The following is a 22,228-nucleotide window of genomic DNA, read 5'->3' on the forward strand; positions in this document are numbered from 1 at the left end:
TATTTTCATATATTCTTTTTAAAAAAAGGGAAAATTGCACCTAAATACACAAACTTTGCCAAAAATTCATATTTGACGCGAAGTTAGAATTTTACATTTTAATACACCAACTTTCGTTGTTGTCCAAATTTGACACGACTTAATTCTTAAAAATTCAAAAAACAACCATTTTTTGTAAATAATTATACAAAGACCCACTTATGTTATAATTTGGGACATTTAAACCAAAACAAGATATTTCCTTATGATGTTTTCTTTTAAACCATTTTAGGCGCGGATCAAAGATTAAAAGAAAACATCATAAAAAAATATCTTGTTTTGGTTTAAATGTCCCAAATAATAACATAAGTGGGTATTTGTATAATTATTTACAAAAATGGGTTGTTTTTTGAATTTTTAAGATTTAAGTCGTGTCAAATTCGGACAACAACGAAAGTTGGTGTATCAAAATATAAAATTCTAACTTCGCGTCAAATATGGATTTTTGGCAAAATTTGTGTATTTTCACGCAATTATTCCAAAAAAAAACCCTATTTTTCATATTATTATACTCGCGCCAACTAAACTAGTTTCTCTTTTTAACAAACTTTCGAATAGTAAAAGCGTTTGACATAAATTTTGGTTGAAAATGAAATGATACACGTTGTCGTTAACTCACAAAGAAAATACGAGGGCCGAGGATTCGTGATTCGTGATCCAGTAGAAAATATACAAAATAAAAGTCGGCGGCCAGCCGTAGTTGACGGATGAACAACGATCTTTTCCGGATTTCATCTATTACCAATAGCTCTTCCGCTTTGCCCATCCGCCATTTCTTGCTATGAGGTATGTATCGCCCCTTAATTTCTCTTTTTTTTGTTCAAATTCATCGTCAAACCTTATCAATTTTAAACCAGGTAAGTTTTAAAGAAACAGGGGAAAAGTAGCCCATGAGTTCTTAACAATGAAAATTATTGCAGGATGAGGAAGGGATATTGATTTGCTATGTATGATGAAATTAGTACTTTAGCTGGTGGGACAATCTCATGTACATTTTAGGTTTTTCTTGTATGTAGATGGAGGATGATAGGAAAACCTACACTGTTGACGATGCCCTTTCTGCATTGGGTTTTGGAAATTTCCAAGTCTTCGTTCTCATCTACGCTGGCATGGGCTGGGTTTCTGAAGCCATGGAAATGATGCTGCTCTCTTTTGTTGGACCAGCTGTTCAATCTCTTTGGGATCTTTCTTCTCAACAAGAGAGCTTGATAACTAGCATTGTCTTTGCCGGCATGCTGGTTGGCGCCTACTCCTGGGGCGTTGTTTCAGATCTCTATGGAAGGAGGTAATAGCTATCGACACTCAAATTCTGTCCTTTTCTGCTCATAATTCATAACAATACCAATTTTATGAACATTCTGGTGAAATATTTATATTTCAATACATGATCCACCTTGCTAAACCTAAACATACACAGTAAGGTAAAGGCTTAGTTGTTGTTATCATTATTGTTTTCTATTTGTGAAGTGGTCTATTCTGTAAACTACGCAGCATATGATCCCCCCCCCCCCCCCCCACACACACACACCCAAAAAAAGAAAAGAAGAGAAAAATAGAAGACTGGTTCTAAATGCAGGCGATCTGAATTCCAATAAACATATAACATCGCATCACATAATTTACTTCTAGTGAGTGAAATGAAAAAGAAAAAGAAATACCTTGCACTTGCAGAGGACATATATATGCCTCTATTTGCAGTATGTTTGGCCCATAACTGTGATATAGCTTAAGAGCCCGCAATCAAATAGAGCAGAAGAGAGTTCAGAAATTTATTTCCAATAGCCAAATTTTGTCACAAAACCAGTAAGAAATCCTTCATAGAAATGCTCCCAGCCCAGAAATATGCCAATAACAAATCAAGAATGGATGACTCATTGTCCAATGCTCAAATCAAGTATGTTGTGGATTGCTGAGATCAGTTTGGGTGGGGACATTGGATTTATGAGATTAGTTTGGGTGGAACCGCAGCAGTTTATTTGTTACCTGTTAGTATTTCCTTTGCAGTTATTTAGTTTAATTAGAATTTTGGTGGTCTGGGATTTTGTTCTCAAGAGACATATGTTGTTTTTCTTTCAATATTTAAGGTTGGATATTGTGTCATTTCCCGTGTTTGAAATATAGATTAGACAATAATTATTTATTATTATTAGTAATTAATTTTATAACTTGTTTTGATTATTTTTTTAAATTGATATTTTTAGTTTTATTGAAGAACAAAATCAAAGTTTCCAAAATAAATATAACGTTAAAATATGCCTTAAATTTCAAAAATTTAAACCATATAGTTTATGAATGAAGAAACATGAATGTATTGGTAGAATAAGTCAGGAAAACTCTCTCCTGTCCAAGCACAAACACCTTTCTTAATGGCTAATGCCCCTCCTATCATCGGGCAAGAATTGCTTAATTCTCCCTGGGGCAAGAGCCATGCAAGAGCCAGCAGCTCACAAAATAACGTAACATTGAAAAATAGCTTAAACTGAAAAACACAAAATAATAACGAAATCCCAAAGAGGCAATGCTAAGCCTTGCATTACATGGTCCTTAAACATGATCCTGCATTTGAATATGGGCCAGCTTGTCCTAGAACATGCAGTTTGGTGCTTCTTTTTTAGTTATGGACTTATTTTGTTTTGCTTCTTTTAATAAGATTTTTGTCTATCCATTTGTTCATGTAGGAAAGGGTTTCTCATCACAGCAATTATTACATCTGGAGCTGGTTTTCTAAGTGCATTTTCCCCAAATCTCACTGTGCTGATCATTTTCCGTGGTTTAGTTGGTATTGGCTTGGGAGGCGGTCCTGTTCTTTCGTCCTGGTTTCTGGAGTTTATTCCTGCTCCACAGAGAGGCACTTGGATGGTAGTATTTTCATCCTTCTGGACGCTTGGGACAGTTCTTGAAGCTTCTATAGCCTGGGTATGCCTCAATGGCTCGTTACTTTTCATCACATTTCATGTTAAATTCTTGGAATTTGCTGGTAGTTTTCTTTACAGTATGTATTCTTCTGAAAATTTCCTAAATATTCTATTTTGAGTCATAAATTAGGAATTTGAAGTTATGAGAATACCAATCTTTGTTTTTGTAGTCCTATACCAATGGATCTGTTCTGAATTGTTCATTGTCTACAGAGGCCACTCTAATGTCCTTCCTCTAATTATAAAGGGTTGTTTATATTAATCCGACTATGTCTATATGTTTATAGTTTGTCATGCCAAGATTGGGTTGGAGGTGGCTGCTTGCACTGTCGGCTCTTCCTTCCTCACTGTTGCTTTTATTATATAGAGTGACGCCTGAGTCACCCAGATATCTGTGCATGATGGGAAGAAAAAGTGATGCACTGGCTGTTTTAGAGAAAATCGCGAGAGTAAATGGGAGAAAACTTCCTTCAGGTGTCCTTGTTACTGACAGCCACATTGAGCTAGAAGAAAAGTCTTCAGAAGACACAAAATTGATACCAACAAGCAAAAATGACCTCAATCCTGAGCATGTAGGTTCTCAGAAGAGTGGCTTCTCATTGCTGATTATGCTTCTTTCACCGGAACTGGTTAGATCAACTGTACTTTTATGGATGGTTTTTTTCGGGAATGCATTCGCTTATTATGGGCTCGTTCTGCTGACAACAGAGTTGAATAACAATCATAACAGATGCGAACATAAAGAGTTACAATCTGGTAATCACCAGGAAGTTAATTACAGGGATGTTTTTATTACCAGTTTTGCAGGTAATAAATTGTTTGGTGTTTAGTTTCCTTAGGACATTATGAGTTGTTATCTCTGATATTGATGATGAATGCATTATTTCCTGGAAGAATGCTAACTTTCATTCATATTATTTGCTTCAAGAGTTTCCTGGACTCCTCTTATCAGCCGCAACAGTTGACAAACTTGGTCGTAAGAGCTCCATGGCAGCAATGTTCTTCTTCTGCTTCATTTTTCTGATTCCTTTGGTAGTTGAACAGCCTCAGAGCTTAACAACAGGTCTTCTCTTTGGGGCTCGAGTTTGCATTACAGGAACCTTCACAATTGTGTATATATATGCGCCTGAGGTGAGCCAACGCCTTTTCTCTTTGTAAATATGCGTGTTGGGTTCTTCCCGTGTGGATATTCACTTTTTCAATTGATTTTCCTTAAACTGCAGTTATATCCAACATCAGTGAGGACTACTGGGGTTGGAGTGGCAAGTTCTGTGGGTAGAATTGGTGGGATGGTATGTCCTCTGGTTGCAGTCGGTCTGATTCATGGATGTAAACAGAGTATAGCGGTTTTTCTATTTGAGATCATTATTTTTGTATCCGGTATATGCGTTTGCCTTTTACCATTTGAAACAAGGGGTCTTGAATTGATCAATAATTTATCATCTTCGAAGCATAATCACCTTGATGTGAGCTTATAGTTACCCTTTCCTGCCAATATTGTTTTGATGAGTACAACAGCTTCGGGGGAAAGAGTATTGTTACATCCATTCATAGAGATTTTCATATACTGTATTTATTCAGGCAGTTTCAAATTATGAGAGAATGTATAAGGAGTTAGTTGTTAACTGGATTGTAGTTTGTGTTTGTGTGTATAATATAAATAGTGATATTAGCAGTTACAATGCTTGTATTTTACAACTGCATGATGAAGCAATATGTAGTTATGCATAATAACCTTCCCTTGTTTGTATGTGAGTCGAATTTGTATGAGGTAGTGGTAAGCAGGTGTAACATTTTCCATGGCTTTTTGCACATCACAATCAGTCTCTTTAACTCTTTACATATTACAAGCATAGAGAGGGTAGGGTCTACAACGAAGAACAACTAATCTCTATTGTTATGTTTTGTGTTTCACCCTAGGCAACAACAAATTTCCCAACAGAAATCATCAAATGCAAGTTTTTGTACAAGTTGTTTCTCTACAACAATTCTTCTCCACTAAAGCTAGCAATGATGAACTCTCAAGAGCCTTAGTTCAAACAATTTCCTCTATGAGTAGGTTGTGACAGCTAACATTTGCATTGAGTACTTGCAAAACTATACTCCAGTCATACGAAAACTCTCTGATTCATCACACTTCATAGACCTCATAGAAGCCTTCAGGACAAACCGTTTTATCATTGAAGACGACAACACTTATTTTTGAAGACATCTTAACTTTTATATTTTTGAACTCCATTCAAATTTAATATTTATAAAAAAATTCATCTACAAATTATTTATTAATTATCTAACAAATTAATTTTAATATTTTTTTTTCTACTTTATACACATTTTTCAATTATTTATTAAAGTTTGTGTCCTCCAAATCACACCATATTTTCAATGAATGAAGAGAGCATCTTTTTTAAACCCCCCATAAAAATATACTTATTTTGTTCAACATAATTTGTAATAAATATTTGGTAAGTGCGTCGTAAATGATAAAATAATGGTGGATCATTACGTCCAAAAATGAGCTATGCATAATTTTTGGGATGGAGGTACTAGTGGTAGTAGGATGGAAGAGGGAATAGAAAGAAGATAAATGGAAAAAGAAATTTAAAAAGCAAGGTAGGGTGGAAGTTGCAAGAAGCAAAGTCCAGTCTTTGTGAAAATCAAGGAGCACACAAATATTATATTATTGTTATCTACAAATTATAATAGGTAGGAATTGCTCCTCAACGAGATCCGCAGTGGACTAGAGGGGCTGAGGGAAAGGGCCATCTCCATCAGTATCATCACCATGCGCCATCCACAAATAATCGCCTAGCAAAGAGACAAAAGGGCGATTGTATTTTTGTTGTTATTTAATTTGATCTCAGAGATAGCGTCCACAGCTACAAATGGCAGACACGGGTTGATTGGGTGATTGCGATTGGAATTTTGATAAACATGAATTCGATGTGGGAAGAAGAATTCAAATTCAGTGTGAGAATGGATGGCTACGGTCCCTATGGTTGGACATGGACCCTCTGTGTCTTACTCTTCATCTCCGTCTGCCGTTTCCTCTCAATCCGTCGCCGTCGTCGTCGCCATGCCCGACCACCAATTACTTCATCTTTTCCCGCCGCCGCACCCCTCCGGTAACTGCTCTATCCCGGCTGTCAATCCCTTTCTCCCCGAATATGCAAAATTCACATATTTGTTTGTTGTTTTCATCTCAGCACTCCGCCAGTCATCTCTGATGCAGATTTGAAGAATCTCATGGACGAGCTCGATGAGAGCAAGTGCCTTGGTAGTAACATCTGGGAAAACGTCATCGACAAAAGCTGTAATTCTATTTCCTACAGGGCCAAGTGCTGTAAACCCAAGGTTTATTTATTTATATTCGCCCTTTCTTATAGTAGCATAATTGTGTAGCGTCGTCAATTTAATTTGGGGTTGCAGGATGGAGTTGGACCCTTGAAGTATCTGAGTGTGACCACATTTGAGGATTGCTCTGTGGATGTGGTGCTTGATTTCTACATGGACTCTGATTATAGGATGCAGTGGGACAAGACCGTGGTTAAGCATCAACAGTTGCAGCTCGATCAAGCCTCTGCCACTGAATTTGGTCGCACTATCAAGAAATTTTCCTCCTTGTTGACTCCCAGAGAGTATGTGCTCGCTTGGAAACTATGGCGGGGAACCGATGGCTCTTTCTACTGCTTTAGTAAGGTGCATTTCTCTTTTCTTTTCTCATTTCTCCTATCCGTGATGTACATGTTTAAGGAGTTTGTTTCGAAGGCTGTTCCATTGCATTTAGTTCACAAATCTTATATGCTACCTGTGGCTTTTTTTTTTTTTGAGAAATAAATAAACAATAACATAAACTTTAACAAAAGTTAATTGTGTATTTGGTGAGTGGAGAATGAGTCTCACAAAAAGTGAAGATTGTAAGGGTAATAGTTAGTGGATTGTTTCCAAAAATAGGTTAGGAATGTTTTGGGGACAAACCAAAATAGAAAGAAACGAAGATGTTTGAGGGACGTAGAGAGTACATGGTACTTAGGCATACCCAAGGGGATATAACATGATACCTGTGCAAGGTAAATAAAGTGGGGAGGGGGTATAATAAGTAAAGTGAGAATAATGCATACAAACTGCTACCTGTGGCCTTTCGAAAGGTGATGATGTTGTTGTTTGAATAGTACATATATTGCCTTTCCACTGATGCTGAAATCTTTGTTAATTTAACCGTGTATATATGTGGATGTGCGCCTCTCTGTAGAAGCTGTCATCCTAATGGCTTATGTGAGTTTACAGGGATAGGTTTTGTAGAAAAATGATATTCAATTGTTTTGTTCAAATCTTCTTGAATCTTTTTTTACTTTGATTTCTTGACCAATTGTATAGCTCGGTGCACTTGGTATTTGTATGTTTGAGTTAGTTTCCACCTTTTTGGTTCAAATTTGTCTCTGATCTTCTGCCCTATTTGGTTCATGACCACAATAAGGAATGTGAGCATCCTCTGGCCCCCAAAGATAGAAAATTTGTAAGAGTTGCAGTTTTCAGATCTGGCTGGAGAATCAGGAAAGGTAAGTACAGACACACTGTTATATTAACTCATCCGTTAATATTTGAGTATGAAAATTAAAAATGTTTGCATTCATTTACTCTAACAAACCATTAAGCCTTCTTCAATAATTTGGCTCCTTGCGTTGTTTATATGGCATCTTCTGAGTTCCAGTCTTACTCTTCTATATCTAGTATTGTAGATTTGGGTACTGCTGGTACCTTTGGCCCCTTTTTCAATCTAATTCCTTTTTTCCGATCAAAAAAAAAAAAAAAAAAAAAGTATTGTAGATTTCATTGTTGGAAATGCCCAATAAAAAAATGGAAAGATGATAGTGCTGGAAATAGCTCTAGTTCTAGCATCTTAGATAAATGGCTATAGTTTCTATATATGCTTGAATACCTTTGTTATGGGCAGTGCTCACTTTATAATAATCCCTCTTTCCCCCAATTTCATGCCCCTTTGAGAATGACGCGGGTTTTAATAAAATGGTTGAGTGTGTTGTAAGTGGAATAAGGGTCTCACCTTTGTAAGAGTGTTAAAGTGATTAAAGTGGAGTAAGAGTCCCACCTTTTACGTGGTTGTGTGGAGTAATTTTAGTAGAAATAGAAAGGGCATGGAATTGGGGGACAGAGGGAGTACATCTTATTTTAGTCATAAAATATTATGTGCTACTAAAAATGGCTTATGCTGACCTATAGGCTACTAAATGGAACTAACCTCATTTGAATTTCTGTTGAAGTATACTTGTGATATAACATCAAATTAGTCAGTAATGTTTTGGGGTAGTTCTTTTTCCCTTACAACATGCATGTATGTCCACAGTTCCAGGTAGAAATGCCTGTGAGATTAGAATGGTGCACCAAGAAGACGCTAGATTGAATGTAGAAATGGCAAAACTCGCCTTTGCAAAGGGGATATGGAGTTATGTTTGCAAGATGGATGATGCACTTCGCAAGTACTCTGTTAAAAATCAGCATGAACTCGGTTCAGTTGGTGGTGCCAGATTGTCTATTCAAAAGGTAAAAACTTGCTTTCCCTTAATTGACTGATGTATCATATGTAGAGTTCATACAATACAATACTATCTGTTGAGTTGTAATTCTATTACTATAGCTAGTGAGTGTGAGTAGATAAGTTGAAGGCATTATAATGTGGTTGTTTCTTGTTCTCTTTCTTTCTTTCCATTTCGATCCCTTTTGCCTCCTTCATTGCTGTTTCTCGACATAGGTCCCAGCTGAATTCGAAGTCACGGACAACAGTATCAGCACAGTAGATGAAGAAAAAGCAGTTGTAAGCGGCAATCAGCACAGGTCCAACAAGACGAAACTGAGAAGAATGCCTTCGAGTAAACTGATTGCTAATGGTTTAGTTCTCCTTGGCGGCGCCATCTGCCTCTCGAGAGGTCACTCGAGCTTGGGTTCCAAGGTTGCCATGGCGTATTTGCTAACCAAGCTTACAAAGCGAGGTGCTTCTTTTGAGAAACAAGGAATTAAACTTCCCAATAAGAGAGGCTAGGAAATGATGCATCATGTAAATATTCATAATATATCTTATAGTGAACATCATCTATTATACGTACAAGTTGATCAAAAATAGATGCAATGGTTTTTCTAATTAAATCAAGATTACACAAACTATACAAATATGTTTTGTTTCCTTCGCCGTGTTCAACATGGATTACAATGTCTAATTCGTCAATATTGATATCCAACAATATTAGTGTTTTATTATGAGTTTGGAATATATCCAATTGTAATATAGATATGATCGACATAAAAAGACGTGTCATTGCTCCTCCTCTCCAACTCCCCCAAGTAAAAAAAAAGGCGTGTCATTGCTAAGCAAGTATACTAACAACATAACATATATTAAGTCGTCGTAACATATATGGTTCCGAAAATACATAGCAATAACGTTGCATGAGTGAAATTAATCCAAAGATGAAGTTATTTTTTTTTTAAAAGAACGTATATATAGTTATATAAATGGTTGAGAAAGAGTCAGAAGGAGATGAGTTAAGTTAGGTAGATTAGTTTAGGTGTCGGTATATATAAAGGAAGGGTGGTGGGTGTGCAGTCCTAAAAAGGCGGTATAGCATCGGTTGATTTCTCACTCTATTATTCTCGATCGAAACAAATCGTCGTCACCCACTAGCCTCCCATGCGTTGTTCCTTGCCCGAATCTCAAGCTCCCCAATCCAAAATGAACACAACCTAAGAAACAACAAAAGCGATCTCAATAGGAAAAACCATACTCAATTTAGTGGCATTGCTAATCATAGGCGAGGATCCACCCTTAATTACTTCATCTTGAGGGATTAACAATGCCGACGGGCGCGCAAGCCGCTGTGCGCCCATGCCGAAGCCGCCGCCACCACCATCATTCCATTCCTAGATTATTTTCTTTTGTTGTTATCCTCCTCCATTTTCTGGTTACTTCCTGCTGGGCCCAGTTCCCTGGTGATTCCGACATGGAGGCGCAGGCTCTCCTCAAATTCAAGTCCTCGCTGCTCAACGCCGCCGCCCCCTTGTCCAACTGGGATCCGGCCATCCCTCCCTGCAGCGGCGAGCGCGGGAACTGGCTCGGCGTCCTCTGCTACAACGGCTACGTCTGGGGCCTGCAGCTCGAGAGGATGAACCTCAACGGCGTCATCGACGTCGACGCCCTCTCCCCGCTCCGCTTCATGCGCGCCGTCAGCTTCATGGGCAACACCTTCCACGGCCCCATGCCCGACTGGAAGAAGGTCGGCGCCATCAAGGCCCTCTATTTATCCGACAACCAATTCTCCGGCGAGATCGCCGCCGACGCCTTCAAGGGCATGTACTCGCTCAAGAAGGTTCACCTGGCCAACAACAACTTCACCGGGCCCCTCCCCACCTCCCTCGAGTCGCCCAAGCTCATCGAGCTCAAGCTCCAGAACAACCACTTCACCGGCACCATTCCCAGAATCAGCTCCGAGAATCTCAAGGAGCTCGACCTCTCCCACAACCAGTTGGAGGGCCCCATCCCCGTCGCCCTCAGCAAGATGGATCCCGCCTCCTTCGCCGCCAATAAAGCTCTCTGTGGGGCCCCTCTCTCCAACGCCTGCGATCCCAAATTGTACCCCACCTCCTCATCGTCGCCGCCGCCGCAGAAATCATCTCCCTCCGCGCTCTCAATAGCATTGATCGTGCTGGGGGTCATTCTCCTCCTCCTCCTCGTCCTCTTCCTCCTCGCCAGATGTCGCAAACGCGGCAACGAGACTCCGCAGCTCGGGAAGCCCATCCCGGCCAACGTCGTCGACCTGGAGAAGGCCCCACCGGCGGCAGCAGCAACAGCAACAGCGGCGGCAGCGGCAGCGGAAGCAGACACGGCGGCGACAGGAATCCTAGCGGCGGCGGCGGCGGGGAAGAAGTCGGATCAGCACCAGCCAGGGAAGCTGTCGTTCGTGGACGAAAGGAGGCACAAGTTCGACCTGCAGGACCTGATGAGGGCGTCGGCGGAGGTGCTGGGAAGCGGCAACTTCGGAGCGTCGTACAAGGCGGTGCTGGTGGATGGGGAGGCGCTGGTGGTGAAGAGGTTCAAGCAGATGAACGGCATTGCTCGGGAGGACTTCCACGAGCACATGAGGCGGCTCGGGAGGCTCAGCCACCCCAACCTCCTCCCCCTCGTCGCCTATTTGTTCCGCAAGGAGGAGAAGCTTTTGGTTTTCGACTTCGTCGCTAATGGAAGCTTGGCCGCCCTTTTGCATGGTTCATCATCTCTCACTCTCTTTATCTCTCTCTCTCTCTCCCATTAAGTTAATGGTTGCATGCATGCAGGAAAACACTCGGGGGTGCTCAAGTGGGGAACCCGGCTGAAGATCATAAAGGGGGTGGGCAAAGGGCTGCTGTATCTCCAAAACGAGGTGCCAACCCTAACAGTCCCCCACGGCCATCTGAAATCCTCGAACGTGTTGTTGGACAACGAATACAACCCAGTCCTAATGGACTACGCGCTCCACCCGGTGGTGAACGGCGCCCACGTCCACAACGTCCTCCTCGCCTACAAGTCGCCGGAGTACGCGCAGCACGGCCGCATATCGAAGAAAACCGACGTGTGGTGCTTGGGCACGCTGATTCTGGAGATCCTGAGCGGCAGGTACCTCGCCCACGGCAGCACCACCGACCTAGCAGCCTGGATCAACGGCATTGCCGGGGAGGAATACGCTACGGTGTTCGACAAAGACATGGAGGCTGGCGCCCAGGGCAGCAGGAACCAAATGCAGAAGATGTTGCAGATAGGGATATCGTGCTGCAAAGAGGATGCGGATAAGAGGTGGGATTTGGAGGCGGCTGTTCGACAGATTGACCACATTCAGCATGACGACTAGCTGCTCCCTCTTTACTTCATCACTTATTCATATACACATTGACATATATATATATACTCGCAACTCACAATCATATATCCATTTTAATCGAATAAGCTGTTCATTCAATTTGTATAAAAATCGATGGATCGATCGAGTTTTACTGCTCATCAACATTTGCCTTTTTTCTTTTTCTTTTTAATTTCCCGTATTTGGTCAGTACGTAGAATTAATTAATTACGTATGTATGTACACTTACTATCTCTCTCCTTCTCTCACTAGTTAGCAGCCATGAGGGAAGTGAATATAGACAATTTAATTGTGTGCACTTGCACATCACAATTAAGAGCAGTGTTAATTGTCGCCCATGCTCATGCATATATAAATATAAACAACATCTACTACTGATCATCTCTCTTTGTTTTTGTTTAATTTGTTGTTGGTACTAGTAAAAAAAATAAAAAAAAATGATTGATAACATGGATGTTTAAGGTGAATCCATGTGGACCGGTGAAAGTGAAACGCACGTGTCCTCTAATGGGCACTTGTTTTAATGGCGTGTCTATCTTCTCCTTTTGCTATGTGGGATGTGTATATATATAGATAGATAGTCCTCAGTTGAAGTCTAGTTAGTTCCCTTCATAGTTTAAGAGGAAGAAGAAGCAATCAGTATCGCAGATATGGGAGAAGGCGAGGAGGAGGCCAAGACCGCAGTTGAAATTCTGGTCCGATCGAGCATATATATAATCTCTATACATGTAAGAACAGTAATAATTGGATGTTGTGATGATGTGCAGGAAAAAGGAGATATCTTCTTCTTCTACAGGCCCAAAGTTGAAAAAGAAGAGGCGCACGGCCCCGAAGATGTCCAACGCTTCTACCTCGTTCTCCGCCCTCAAGGAGGCGGCGACGGTGGCGATGGCGTGCTCCGGTTCATGGTGATGGGGCGCAAGGCGCTGCCGGATCCTTCAAAGAAGAGCACCCCATATTGGGGCTTGGTCGAGCTCGCCACCACCGACCTCCAACGCATTAAGGAGGCTCTCAAGGGACGTGAATACGAGACGGCGACAAGAGGGCACCGCCACCTGTCCGACAGCCGGGCCGCCGGAGAAGGCGTGTACAGGATCCTCAACCACGGTGGGCGTCGTGGGCGCCACACCCATCTGGTTTACAAGCTGGAATACCCGCCGGAAGGCGTGGAGGGCGAGCCCCAGGAAGCGTTCAACATAGCACGCCAAGCCTCCTTTCTCATCCAGATCAAGAACCCCGACCTCCACTCCCTCCAAAACAAGAAGAAGGCGGCTTTTCCGGCCCCTTTACAGGGGCTCTTTGGCCACCGCCGATATCACCCTGCTGATCCTCCTGATTTCCTCAACCACGAGGGCTGCGAGTTCTTGCTCATATCAGCCTCTGATGATGTTGAAGAGGAGTTGGGGTTGGAGCTCAAGACAGAGCACGAGCAATGCCCTGATCTTGTTCGGACATTTACAGACGACGACATGGCTTTGCTCCGCCCTCTGTTCCAAGGCACTTGGGACTGACTCTATCTCAATCATGTAACTGTCTGTGTGTAGCAAAGCTAACAACTTTTTGAATATGTATGTAAGCTTTCATGTAGTACAAATTAGCTGAATCCGACCATCCTTCAATGTTTCAGTCATAACTTCTTCAATACAATTCCAAATCATCAACGGAGAGAGGCATTGGAAAGCTAATTCAAATATCTTATTCATTCTCGGATTCCAAACATCCAGTGAGTTACTCACATTCAAAGTCTGCAGAATTTGGTCACATTCTACCATCACAAATATCAATCATTTCTTGTTAAACTGCACACGTTGGTCTAATCTATGCAAACAAAGTTGGATTGGTAAGAAGAAAAACAAAATGGTTTCCACTGATTCAGACATATCCATAAACTAAGTTGAGTACTGAAACACAGAGAGTGACTGCCATAACTGGAATCACAAGACAGGAAATTTAGATACCTTTCCAAAAGCAAGCTAGCTAGGGGGAGGTGGCTCGACGAACGGTGTTCCAGAGCTCAAGGGCCCCACTCCAAAGGGAGGCGGAGGCGACGCCCAGAGCCAGGGCCTGTGGGTAACTGGGCTTCGAATCGAGCTTCGTTTCGAGCTGGACGAGGCGGGAGTGGACGGCATCCAGCTTCGCCGAAATCACTTGCGGGGAAGAATTCGAATTGGGATTGGAATCGTCGCCGCCGCGTTTCGAATTGGCCGTAATCATTCTGAAGAGGGCTCCCTGCAAATCCCCAATCACTTTAAGCGAAGCCTCCTGAGTCGCCATCCCCTGCTTCTCGTAGTGCGTCACCAGCTCCTGAGGGCTCGGCATTTTCTTCACCTTCTTCTTCCTCGCCCTCGCATTATTCTCACCGCCTTCCCCCGGCGGCTGCATTTGCTGCTTCTCCATGGCTGATTCAATTAGGTATACGTTAAACCCTATCCCCCAGTAAAAGGGTTTTAGGCTTTCAGACTTCAGCGTGGGATGGATTGGATAAGGTTGAAAATAAAAATTACTATTATTATTATTATTATTATTATACCAATTTTCTTCGAAAAAAAAAAGAAAATTCAAAATAAGTCCCTGCCTGTGCCTGCGCCACTTCGATAACTCGTCTCCGCAACAAAAATGGCTATGGCTGCGGCTGCGGCGGCGGCGGCTGCTATGCCCCGCTGCCATCCTTATCTCCCCTCTGTCGGATTCAATTCATCTCTCACCAGGTCGAGGTTTGGTGTTTCCATCCAATGCTCCGATTCTAGTCGGGGATTTGGCCCCAAATCAAAAAATCCCGACACCAAGTAACTAACCTCTCATTGCCCATTTCCTTCCTTTTTAAAATCATTCATGATCATGGTTGCAATCTACTTTGTTGCAGAAAAATGAAGTCTTCCCCTAAGCAGAAATCTTCCACCTCACCCAACCGTAATAACTCCACGCCTACATTACATAGCAGCATTATCTTTGCGTTCTTGATTGTCTAATATCTTTGCAGAGGCCCCTGGTTTGAGCTCTCCTAAAACCAACTACACTTCTTCTGATGATCTTGACTTCGAGCAGCGTCTCCAGGCTATTAAAAAGTAAGCTTTCTTCTGAATTAAAAAAAGATGTTTTCTTATCAGCTTTAGGAATACTATACATACCTCTGTTTTTCTCAGTACCTTGCCCTTGCACCCTTTGTCTATCTTTATTTTTCTTTCATTCTGAACTTTATTTGTAGTTATGTTGAGTCAAAACTTCCTCCAACTGTGAAGGTCCGCCATTGAGCAGAAAAAAGCAGAAGAGACGAAAGTAATAGGGGCAATTGATTACGATGCTCCAACTGAGAACAATAGTAGCACAATTGGACTGGGAACTAAGGTAATATCACTTTTACCCGATCAGACGTCTTTCCTGAATGTTCCTGGTTGTCCTGTGATTGCTGATTCCATATTTTAGAACGGATACGGTAGATTGGAGTTGGAGTTGCAGTTGTTACATTTGGCTTGGTGTTTGCCCTTGGAGACTTTCTTCCTTCTGGAAGGTATATGTTTTTTCAGTAATGTCAAATCATATACATGTTCCTATGTTCTTTCCAATCAAGAATGTGACTGAATAGCCGTAAAAAAGGAAATTTGAACTCTTCAAGAAAATGAACAAGCTGCCACAGCTATTCCTCTACTTATGTTTCTATCTATAATCTTGTGATTCGGTGTGGAGATCTACTTGATAATGAGTGAACTAACACATTATATACCATGGTAGGACCAATCTTGACCATAGGATAGAATGCTCAAGATAAGATGCATAACCAAATCTGAAGCAGCTGATCAAATGAGCTAACCATCTTCTGTAGCTTAATTAATTCTGATACTTTGCAACGTCACCATCCGAACATCTCTATTTACCGATAAGTCCTTGCACATATGTGATTTTACAGTTACAAAACCAACATCCTACTATTGGCAACATACTTTGTCTTTTTTTTCTTTGGTTGGTGGGCTAAGGGGAGATGGGGGGTGGGGTGATGTTCTGAGTTGTTTGGGGGCAAGGTCTTTTTTCTTCTTCTTTTTTTTGCTGTCTGCTATGAACAACACTTACATGGTCTTTCGAATGATAGTGTTAGCCCTACCGAAGAGGCTGCCACAGTTAATAAAATTCCTGAAGAAGAGAGAGCATTCCTTGAGGTGAGAATGATAACCTTCACTCTAAGCATCATTCATATCCGTTTTTGGCTCATACTTTGTTTAATGCTTACTACTTATTTATTTTAATTCCTGGCATAAAATCTAACAGCTGTCGAGACATTATATATAAGTTCCCACTTTGGCATTTACTGAATCTGAAACTCGTTTTAAATTGTCCATGGATTATGCTGTCATCCTCTCACAATGGTCGTTTAGTGTTATATTCTGCCTGTAATGTCATCCTTTGCATAATTTCTGCCATAAATTTTTCGTACTTTTACAGAAGAGGCTGAAGGAATTCGAAGAAACACTTGCCACTTCACCTGAAGATTCGACTGCTCTTGAAGTGAGTTCTGATGTATTAATATGAAGATATAACATACAGATATTCTCATGATGCTCTGTGGCTGTGTATGAAATCTACTAAACTGGCTGAATCTATCATATGATACCAATAAACATCTGGTGTCAGTGTGTTATTTCTTAACAATGTTAAATCTAATAAATCCAGTAAATTCTCCAATCTCCATAAATGGTTAGCCCTCTGATTAAATGTGGGTGCTTGGTAATGATAATAACAGGAAATAAAGAGGAAAAGCATTTGTACAGCTCAAGCCCTACAATGATATATTGATTGACATGTTGTGACTACCCTTATTGATAGCAACTTAGACCAAGCTAGAGCGCATGCACATAGCAGTCTTTATACTATATGCCATGAAGGTGCATTGTATATGCTCGCTGCCCACATCTTTGTAGGGAGGCTTATCTGAAATCCATATTTACGCTTCACAAAAACTATGTAAAATAACACCCACCTTAGGAAAACTGTGAATCAAGAACAAATCTGTCATTTCCAGCTGTAGAAAGCAAATGATTTTCATATTTGTTGGCAGCTATTTGAACATTATGAGATTTGGTGTTCACCAGAAGAAAGATACAACTCCATGAGGTGATTCAGCAAAAAGCCAACTCTTTCAATTTTTTATTTTTGTTAGGGAGCTGCAGTGACCTTAGCAGAAATGCGGGAATATAAACGAGCTGCAACATTGCTTGAAAAATTGACAGAGGTTAGTTATTTATTCCTCGTATTACATTATAATTCTGAACTGCATACCATGTCGAGCCAGGATTTTTGCTTCTGCTCTAAACCGGCCTCCTATCTGCAGAAGAAACAAAAGGATCCTGATGCTTTCCGTTTGCTCGGTGAAGTCAAATATGAGCTAAAAGATTATGAAGGAAGTGTTCTTGCTTATAGGAGTGCTGAAAGGGTTAGTCTATGATATACTCTGGTGAATGATTTTGTAATATGATCAATTCACTTGGTATTAAGTGCTCGTTTGGTTCAAGTAGAGGAATGGAAAGGGAATGGAATCAAATAAAAGTGTGGAATGGTAACAATAACCATTACTTTTATTGAGTGTTTGGTTTAACAATGGAAATGAATCATTAGTAAGGGATTCTCTTTCTTTTGTTTCCCCTCTATTTTGAGGGGTAACAAATTGGGTGATTGGGTTACCCTCAAGTAAGGGTAATGGTTAAGTCATTACCCAAACCAAACAACAAGTAATGGATTCAATTAATTGAATCCCTTTCCAACCTCTAAAAACACCCAACCAAACGTGGGCTAAAAAGAGAATCATATCCTCTCTTTTGCCATTTTTAGCCAACCAAATGTGACATTTCATATGACAATTGTAATGGCTAATGCAACTTAGAATGTACCAGAAAATGTGTTACAAGGGATCTCAGAGGTTATTGGAGGCCCTAGAATGCTTGAAAATCTAATGGGATTTTATGAGTATCTTTAGTAAAATAAACTCATTTTTAATATCTAAAGAACCTCCTTTTGCTTTGTCATATTAATTACAAAATATTGTTTGCAAACTCTTATAAGCTCCATCATCTTATTCAGTCTAAAAAATTCCAGAGATCATTTCAAGATTAGGATATTGCTCATTATAAGCTCCCCAAATGTCTTCTACGAGCTTGAGCTGAACTTTTTGTGTAAGCTTAGGAGAACATAGTCTTACTCAGCTCATGGCTCTTATTCATCATGAACTGAATATCATCTGTCAATTATGTGCAGGCATCTACGAGTGTTGACTTTGAAATCCTTCGAGGTCTTACGAATTCGTTGCTGTCTGCCAAAAAACCCGATGAGGTAACTACAGAAAGAATCAAAGTTATCGAAATGAACAAACACTGAACACATATATTTGCATCTTGTAGGCTGTTAAAACGCTCCTGGCAGCTCGTGACAGGTTGAATAAAGAAAAACCTAGTGGTGGAAATGTGGATCCCATTCAAGTGAGTTGAGTTGTGATGTTAATGAATTAAATTGATGATTACAAGCAGCATCCTCATCATCATCCTGTGCTGTGTGTGTTTTGAGGTGGAGTTGCTTCTTGGTAAAGCCTACGTGGATTGGGGCCACATAAGCGACGCAGTAGCTGTTTATGATCAACTTATATCCAGCCACCCTGATGATTTCAGGGGCTACTTAGCCAAGGTGAGTAGCAAGATTATGAGCATAATAGGTTTGAGTAAAAGGGTAGATGATGAAGCATGCATTGATCAAGTGCAGGGCATTATGATGAAAGAGAGTGGAAGTATAGGTGATGCTGAGAGAATGTTTATACAGGCACGTTTCTTTGCACCAGATAAAGCCAAGGCCCTCGTAGACAAATATTCACGCTAGCTAGCTGATGAAATCAAAAGCAAGAAAGAGTTGAAGAATTCTTTATATCATCACCATTGCTACTTTTACTAACTCTTCAGTTTGGTGTCCCAAAAAGAAATGGCAGAGAGATATATGGGTTTATGAAATCAAATTTCATGATTATGATAATGATAATAATGTGTGTTCAGCACATTACTTATCATCTACTTATTTACGTACGAGTAAGTCAACAAAACACACACACACACACACACAGAAAACACATTTGTATTGTATTGTATTGTATGTAGAAATATATATAATACAACGAAATTGGAGGCGTGGATGGGGTTCGTTGTCAGTTACTAATGTGAGAGCACCACAAATTCCGGAATATATACCTCTTTTCACTTCTAAATAAATATTCTAAATAAAAACTTCTTCCCCTAGCTATTTTCTTCCCTCTCAATTTCTGAGAAGTTTGTCACATTACACCTTTAGTTACCCATCAGATCACCTAATTATAACATTGTAGAGTGTGTGTATTAGCATTATTAGTGCTAATAATGTTAAAGGGAAGTAATAATAATAATAATAATAATAATAATAATAATAATAATAATAATAATAATAATAATAATAATAATAAACAAGAAGCTAGCAACATTTTGAGGAATTAGTAATGCTTTGCCATTTAAATTCATGGTCATCTACCGAGAGATCTAGGTTCGAGTCACCACGAAAAGAAATGATGAATCATTATTTATTTTCTTTTTAAGAAAATAATTCTAAAAAATAAAAATCTATGTCACGTGAAACCAATCCATTCGTTTATCCAATTTAAACTTATTTTAAAGAGCTTATAAGCTATTTGAGCTTATAAGATGTTTCAAGGGATTATAAGATGTAGTTTCTTAAAAGCTTATAAGCTATCAAAATATCTGGATAATTGATCAATTATAAGGTAGAGAGAATTCTTAGTTAAGAGAGGGAATATCTTTTTTATTGAGAGAAAATCGTAGAGAGATGAATTTGAGAGAGTATATGATAAAAATAATAAAGTATAGTTGAATAATATCTAACTATAAAATACTTTTTACATATAAGATTATGAAAAAATAAATTGAAAGTAGACGAACTTATTAGAGCTTATAAACTATTTAGAAGTTTATTTTGCCTAACACTTCGAATGAGCTCGTAAACTGCTTTAAAGAGTTTATAAGCTCAGCCAAACACACCATTAGCTTATAGCTTGCTTATATTTACATTAGCCACGTTAAAATTCTCTAATCTCGATCGTAAAAGCTGCATGCAATATATATCCATAAATCTAAAGTAATTAATGAAGAAGAGAAAGTGATTGGCTTTTGCAATGAAATCATGGAAAAACACAACATGGCATGCGTATGCAAATGCAAAGGCACATGCTTTCCAAATATATTCTATTAATTTGTAGGTGCTGCTAAATCAAAACGATGGATAATCCATATATATCCCTCTCCCAAATATTACATTACATTCGACTAGACGATTAAGCAAATGAATTAAAATAGGGTTATCTGCACATCTGCGGGTGGTGATGAAGCTCAGTTTCTGGAGAGTAGTTATCGGAGCAGTTGATGATGACGTCGTGATAATCGAGTTGATCCAACGCCGGCGATGACATCGACCTCTTCTCCTCCATCATCTTCAACACCTTCTCGAACAGCTCCACTTCGCATGGAAACCTCAGCACCCCTTCCTGCTGGAATCCGAACTCTTCCTCAGCTTCTCTCAGTAGAATCCCAAACATTTGGTGGCTCAGATACTCCGTCGGGATCACGAACCTCTTCAGCTCCGTCCCCACGCACACCGCCACGAACCCTTTCGGAACGGCGCCGTTTGCCAACGACGACGACGAGCTCTCCGAGAAGGACAGCGTCTTCTTCAAGAACTTGATGCTCTTGTTGCTGCTGCTGCTCTTGCTTGTGCTTGAAGCAGCATTGCTTTTGTTGCTGTTGGCAGCCTTCTTCCACTTCTTCAGGATTTGTTGTAGCCTAACTATGTCTCTGATCTTGTTTGATTTTCTTGATGATGAATCCATCTCTCTCTCTCTCTCTCTCTAGATATGATGAATGTTGAGTGTGTGTGAGAGAGAGAGGTAGGAATTTATAAGATGGAGACTTAGCAAATGGATGAATATTGAGGCAATATATATATAGATACGAATGCAAAGAGAGGGAGAGAGATTCCTTACTTTTACGAGTCAAACGTACCATAATTAAACTAGCTTCAACTTGGATTATTATCTTAATTAGCAATACTTAAACACCAAGTAAGTTAATCATTTTTTTCTTTTCTGTTAAGTACAACGTACAATATCGATGGGGATCATTAATGATGGTCAATAATACGATATACGGTGGGCTGTGCCTCAAAATCCGAAACTAATTAGTTATAATGCGTACAGTTTTTGTTTGAATGTGTAGATCTCATTAATTGATGCTAAGTAATTAATTAAGTGGTTTCAAGATTTTAGTTGTTCGAAAAAGTCTGGCAGCGCCGATCCAATTATTGTTTGTTGTTGTAAACTAATAAAGTATATAATGATTGAATACTAATGTGACGTACAGATCTACGATAATATTAGTAAATGGTTTGAATACGAAAAAGACGTACAATACCCCCATTGGGAAACGCCTTATGAGAACGTGACGCCCATTATTATAATCCCAGCTTGTTTTTGGGTATTTGCACTTGATTTAATGCCCATTAATTCATTCACGCCATTATTTAAATATTATTCCCCAATGTACTTTTTTATCTCATTCAAGTGTTTAGCAGATCGTGGAAGATGGCACACAATGCAATTGCCATGTGAGAGAGAGAGCAAGTAGGCCTTGTGCTGCTCATGCCAATCAATCAAAACCAAACTGGCGAGGCTTGCATGTGTATGTTAATTTAGTCTCCATTTCTTTTTTCTTATTACGAGAGCCTAGTCATATTCATGTTTTAATAGTGCACAAAAACATATCAAGATTAGCATAAACCACACACGAGAGATAGAAACATATCAAGATTAGCATAAACCACACACGAGAGATAGAAACATATCAAGATTAGCATAAACCACACACGAGAGATAGAAACATATCAAGATTAGCATAAACCACACACGAGAGATAGAAACATATCAAGAAAATCTTTTTCTTTTGAGGAAACATATCAAGAAAATCTAATTCTATAATGAACTCAACCAAAAAAATTAGTAGCATTGGAAGTCATAGTCTTTAGTTACAAGCTCACCAACTTCTCATAATGCACTAACGTTAGGTCTATTGCAAGCAATTCTTTATTAGGTGTTTTCGTGTTAAATAAAGTACCAAACCCAAGAATAAAATTATGGGATTCCAACTGTTTCAACCGACTGTGAAAGTCAACGAAACAGCCACGTTAGTGTAGGCATCCGTTCCCACTAAACTGGGGGCTTTTGAGTTAATCATTTAATTACCCAAACTATGCGTACGTATTAATTAAAAAAGAATCATTACTCATTAGAACCTACTCACTGAATTCGTATTA

General features: G+C 39.8%; 7 protein-coding genes across 8 annotated transcripts; 5 read left to right on the forward strand and 2 right to left on the reverse strand.

Moving 5' to 3' along the window:
• Positions 1-613: 613 nt before the first annotated feature.
• On the forward strand, positions 614-4,636 carry LOC130989307 (organic cation/carnitine transporter 7). Of its 2 annotated transcripts, none has more exons than XM_057913270.1 (6): positions 614-825; positions 1,056-1,324; positions 2,718-2,955; positions 3,242-3,761; positions 3,883-4,085; positions 4,178-4,636. In XM_057913270.1, the coding sequence occupies exons 2-6, from the start codon at positions 1,056-1,058 to the stop codon at positions 4,430-4,432; spliced, it is 1,485 nt and encodes a 494-aa protein (XP_057769253.1). In that variant the 5' UTR covers positions 614-825; the 3' UTR covers positions 4,433-4,636. The 2 variants fall into 2 exon arrangements, with proteins under 2 accessions (XP_057769253.1, XP_057769260.1); XM_057913277.1 differs by having other exon boundaries at positions 636-825; positions 1,039-1,324.
• Positions 4,637-4,734: 98 nt separating this feature from the next.
• Positions 4,735-9,150, forward strand: LOC130989323 (uncharacterized). The gene is made up of 6 exons (XM_057913286.1): positions 4,735-6,079; positions 6,161-6,308; positions 6,384-6,653; positions 7,432-7,513; positions 8,317-8,513; positions 8,722-9,150. Exons 1-6 carry the CDS (start codon positions 5,889-5,891, stop codon positions 9,007-9,009), a joined length of 1,176 nt encoding a protein of 391 aa, XP_057769269.1. The 5' UTR covers positions 4,735-5,888; the 3' UTR covers positions 9,010-9,150.
• A 409-nt stretch (positions 9,151-9,559) lies between these two features.
• On the forward strand, positions 9,560-11,994 carry LOC130989295 (pollen receptor-like kinase 4). Its single transcript, XM_057913260.1, has 2 exons — positions 9,560-11,225; positions 11,295-11,994. Exons 1-2 carry the CDS (start codon positions 9,818-9,820, stop codon positions 11,843-11,845), a joined length of 1,959 nt encoding a protein of 652 aa, XP_057769243.1. The 5' UTR covers positions 9,560-9,817; the 3' UTR covers positions 11,846-11,994.
• Positions 11,995-12,138: 144 nt separating this feature from the next.
• Positions 12,139-14,275, forward strand: LOC130989343 (uncharacterized). The gene is made up of 2 exons (XM_057913304.1): positions 12,139-12,549; positions 12,622-14,275. Exons 1-2 carry the CDS (start codon positions 12,505-12,507, stop codon positions 13,363-13,365), a joined length of 789 nt encoding a protein of 262 aa, XP_057769287.1. The 5' UTR covers positions 12,139-12,504; the 3' UTR covers positions 13,366-14,275.
• Positions 13,832-14,251, reverse strand: LOC131009309 (uncharacterized). Its single transcript, XM_057936610.1, has one exon. It carries the CDS (start codon positions 14,249-14,251, stop codon positions 13,832-13,834), a length of 420 nt encoding a protein of 139 aa, XP_057792593.1.
• Positions 14,276-14,399: 124 nt separating the features above from the next.
• Positions 14,400-18,890, forward strand: LOC130989332 (uncharacterized). The gene is made up of 13 exons (XM_057913296.1): positions 14,400-14,640; positions 14,718-14,764; positions 14,835-14,919; positions 15,094-15,199; positions 15,292-15,362; positions 15,939-16,005; positions 16,289-16,351; positions 17,004-17,075; positions 17,175-17,276; positions 18,095-18,169; positions 18,238-18,315; positions 18,401-18,517; positions 18,593-18,890. The coding sequence occupies exons 1-13, from the start codon at positions 14,471-14,473 to the stop codon at positions 18,704-18,706; spliced, it is 1,167 nt and encodes a 388-aa protein (XP_057769279.1). The 5' UTR covers positions 14,400-14,470; the 3' UTR covers positions 18,707-18,890.
• Positions 18,891-20,130: 1,240 nt separating this feature from the next.
• Positions 20,131-20,973, reverse strand: LOC130989374 (auxin-responsive protein SAUR71-like). The gene has a single exon (XM_057913338.1). The coding sequence runs from the start codon at positions 20,748-20,750 to the stop codon at positions 20,223-20,225; it is 528 nt and encodes a 175-aa protein (XP_057769321.1). The 5' UTR covers positions 20,751-20,973; the 3' UTR covers positions 20,131-20,222.
• Positions 20,974-22,228: the final 1,255 nt, after the last annotated feature.

Source organism: Salvia miltiorrhiza, chromosome 1 (assembly GCF_028751815.1).
Source record: "Salvia miltiorrhiza cultivar Shanhuang (shh) chromosome 1, IMPLAD_Smil_shh, whole genome shotgun sequence".
Lineage (NCBI taxonomy): Eukaryota > Viridiplantae > Streptophyta > Magnoliopsida > Lamiales > Lamiaceae > Salvia > Salvia miltiorrhiza.

What these genes read in the sequence shown, in the direction of transcription:
- LOC130989307 (XM_057913270.1), top strand. Translation starts at nt 1,056, where the DNA reads ATGGAGGATGATAGGAAAACCTACACTGTTGACGATGCCCTTTCTGCA. An exon ending in TCAGATCTCTATGGAAGGAG is followed by an intron (nt 1,325 to 2,717) that starts GTAATAGCTATC and finishes TTGTTCATGTAG; the next exon opens with GAAAGGGTTTCTCATCACAG. An exon ending in TGTATATATATGCGCCTGAG is followed by an intron (nt 4,086 to 4,177) that starts GTGAGCCAACGC and finishes CTTAAACTGCAG; the next exon opens with TTATATCCAACATCAGTGAG.
- LOC130989323 (XM_057913286.1), top strand. Translation starts at nt 5,889, where the DNA reads ATGAATTCGATGTGGGAAGAAGAATTCAAATTCAGTGTGAGAATGGAT. An exon ending in CTTTCTACTGCTTTAGTAAG is followed by an intron (nt 6,654 to 7,431) that starts GTGCATTTCTCT and finishes GACCACAATAAG; the next exon opens with GAATGTGAGCATCCTCTGGC. An exon ending in TGGCTGGAGAATCAGGAAAG is followed by an intron (nt 7,514 to 8,316) that starts GTAAGTACAGAC and finishes GTATGTCCACAG; the next exon opens with TTCCAGGTAGAAATGCCTGT.
- LOC130989295 (XM_057913260.1), top strand. Translation starts at nt 9,818, where the DNA reads ATGCCGACGGGCGCGCAAGCCGCTGTGCGCCCATGCCGAAGCCGCCGC. An exon ending in CTTGGCCGCCCTTTTGCATG is followed by an intron (nt 11,226 to 11,294) that starts GTTCATCATCTC and finishes GCATGCATGCAG; the next exon opens with GAAAACACTCGGGGGTGCTC.
- LOC130989343 (XM_057913304.1), top strand. Translation starts at nt 12,505, where the DNA reads ATGGGAGAAGGCGAGGAGGAGGCCAAGACCGCAGTTGAAATTCTG. An exon ending in AGACCGCAGTTGAAATTCTG is followed by an intron (nt 12,550 to 12,621) that starts GTCCGATCGAGC and finishes GATGATGTGCAG; the next exon opens with GAAAAAGGAGATATCTTCTT.
- LOC131009309 (XM_057936610.1), bottom strand. Translation starts at nt 14,251, where the DNA reads ATGGAGAAGCAGCAAATGCAGCCGCCGGGGGAAGGCGGTGAGAATAAT.
- LOC130989332 (XM_057913296.1), top strand. Translation starts at nt 14,471, where the DNA reads ATGGCTATGGCTGCGGCTGCGGCGGCGGCGGCTGCTATGCCCCGCTGC. An exon ending in CGTCTCCAGGCTATTAAAAA is followed by an intron (nt 14,920 to 15,093) that starts GTAAGCTTTCTT and finishes CCAACTGTGAAG; the next exon opens with GTCCGCCATTGAGCAGAAAA. An exon ending in AAGATTCGACTGCTCTTGAA is followed by an intron (nt 16,352 to 17,003) that starts GTGAGTTCTGAT and finishes TATTTTTGTTAG; the next exon opens with GGAGCTGCAGTGACCTTAGC.
- LOC130989374 (XM_057913338.1), bottom strand. Translation starts at nt 20,750, where the DNA reads ATGGATTCATCATCAAGAAAATCAAACAAGATCAGAGACATAGTTAGG.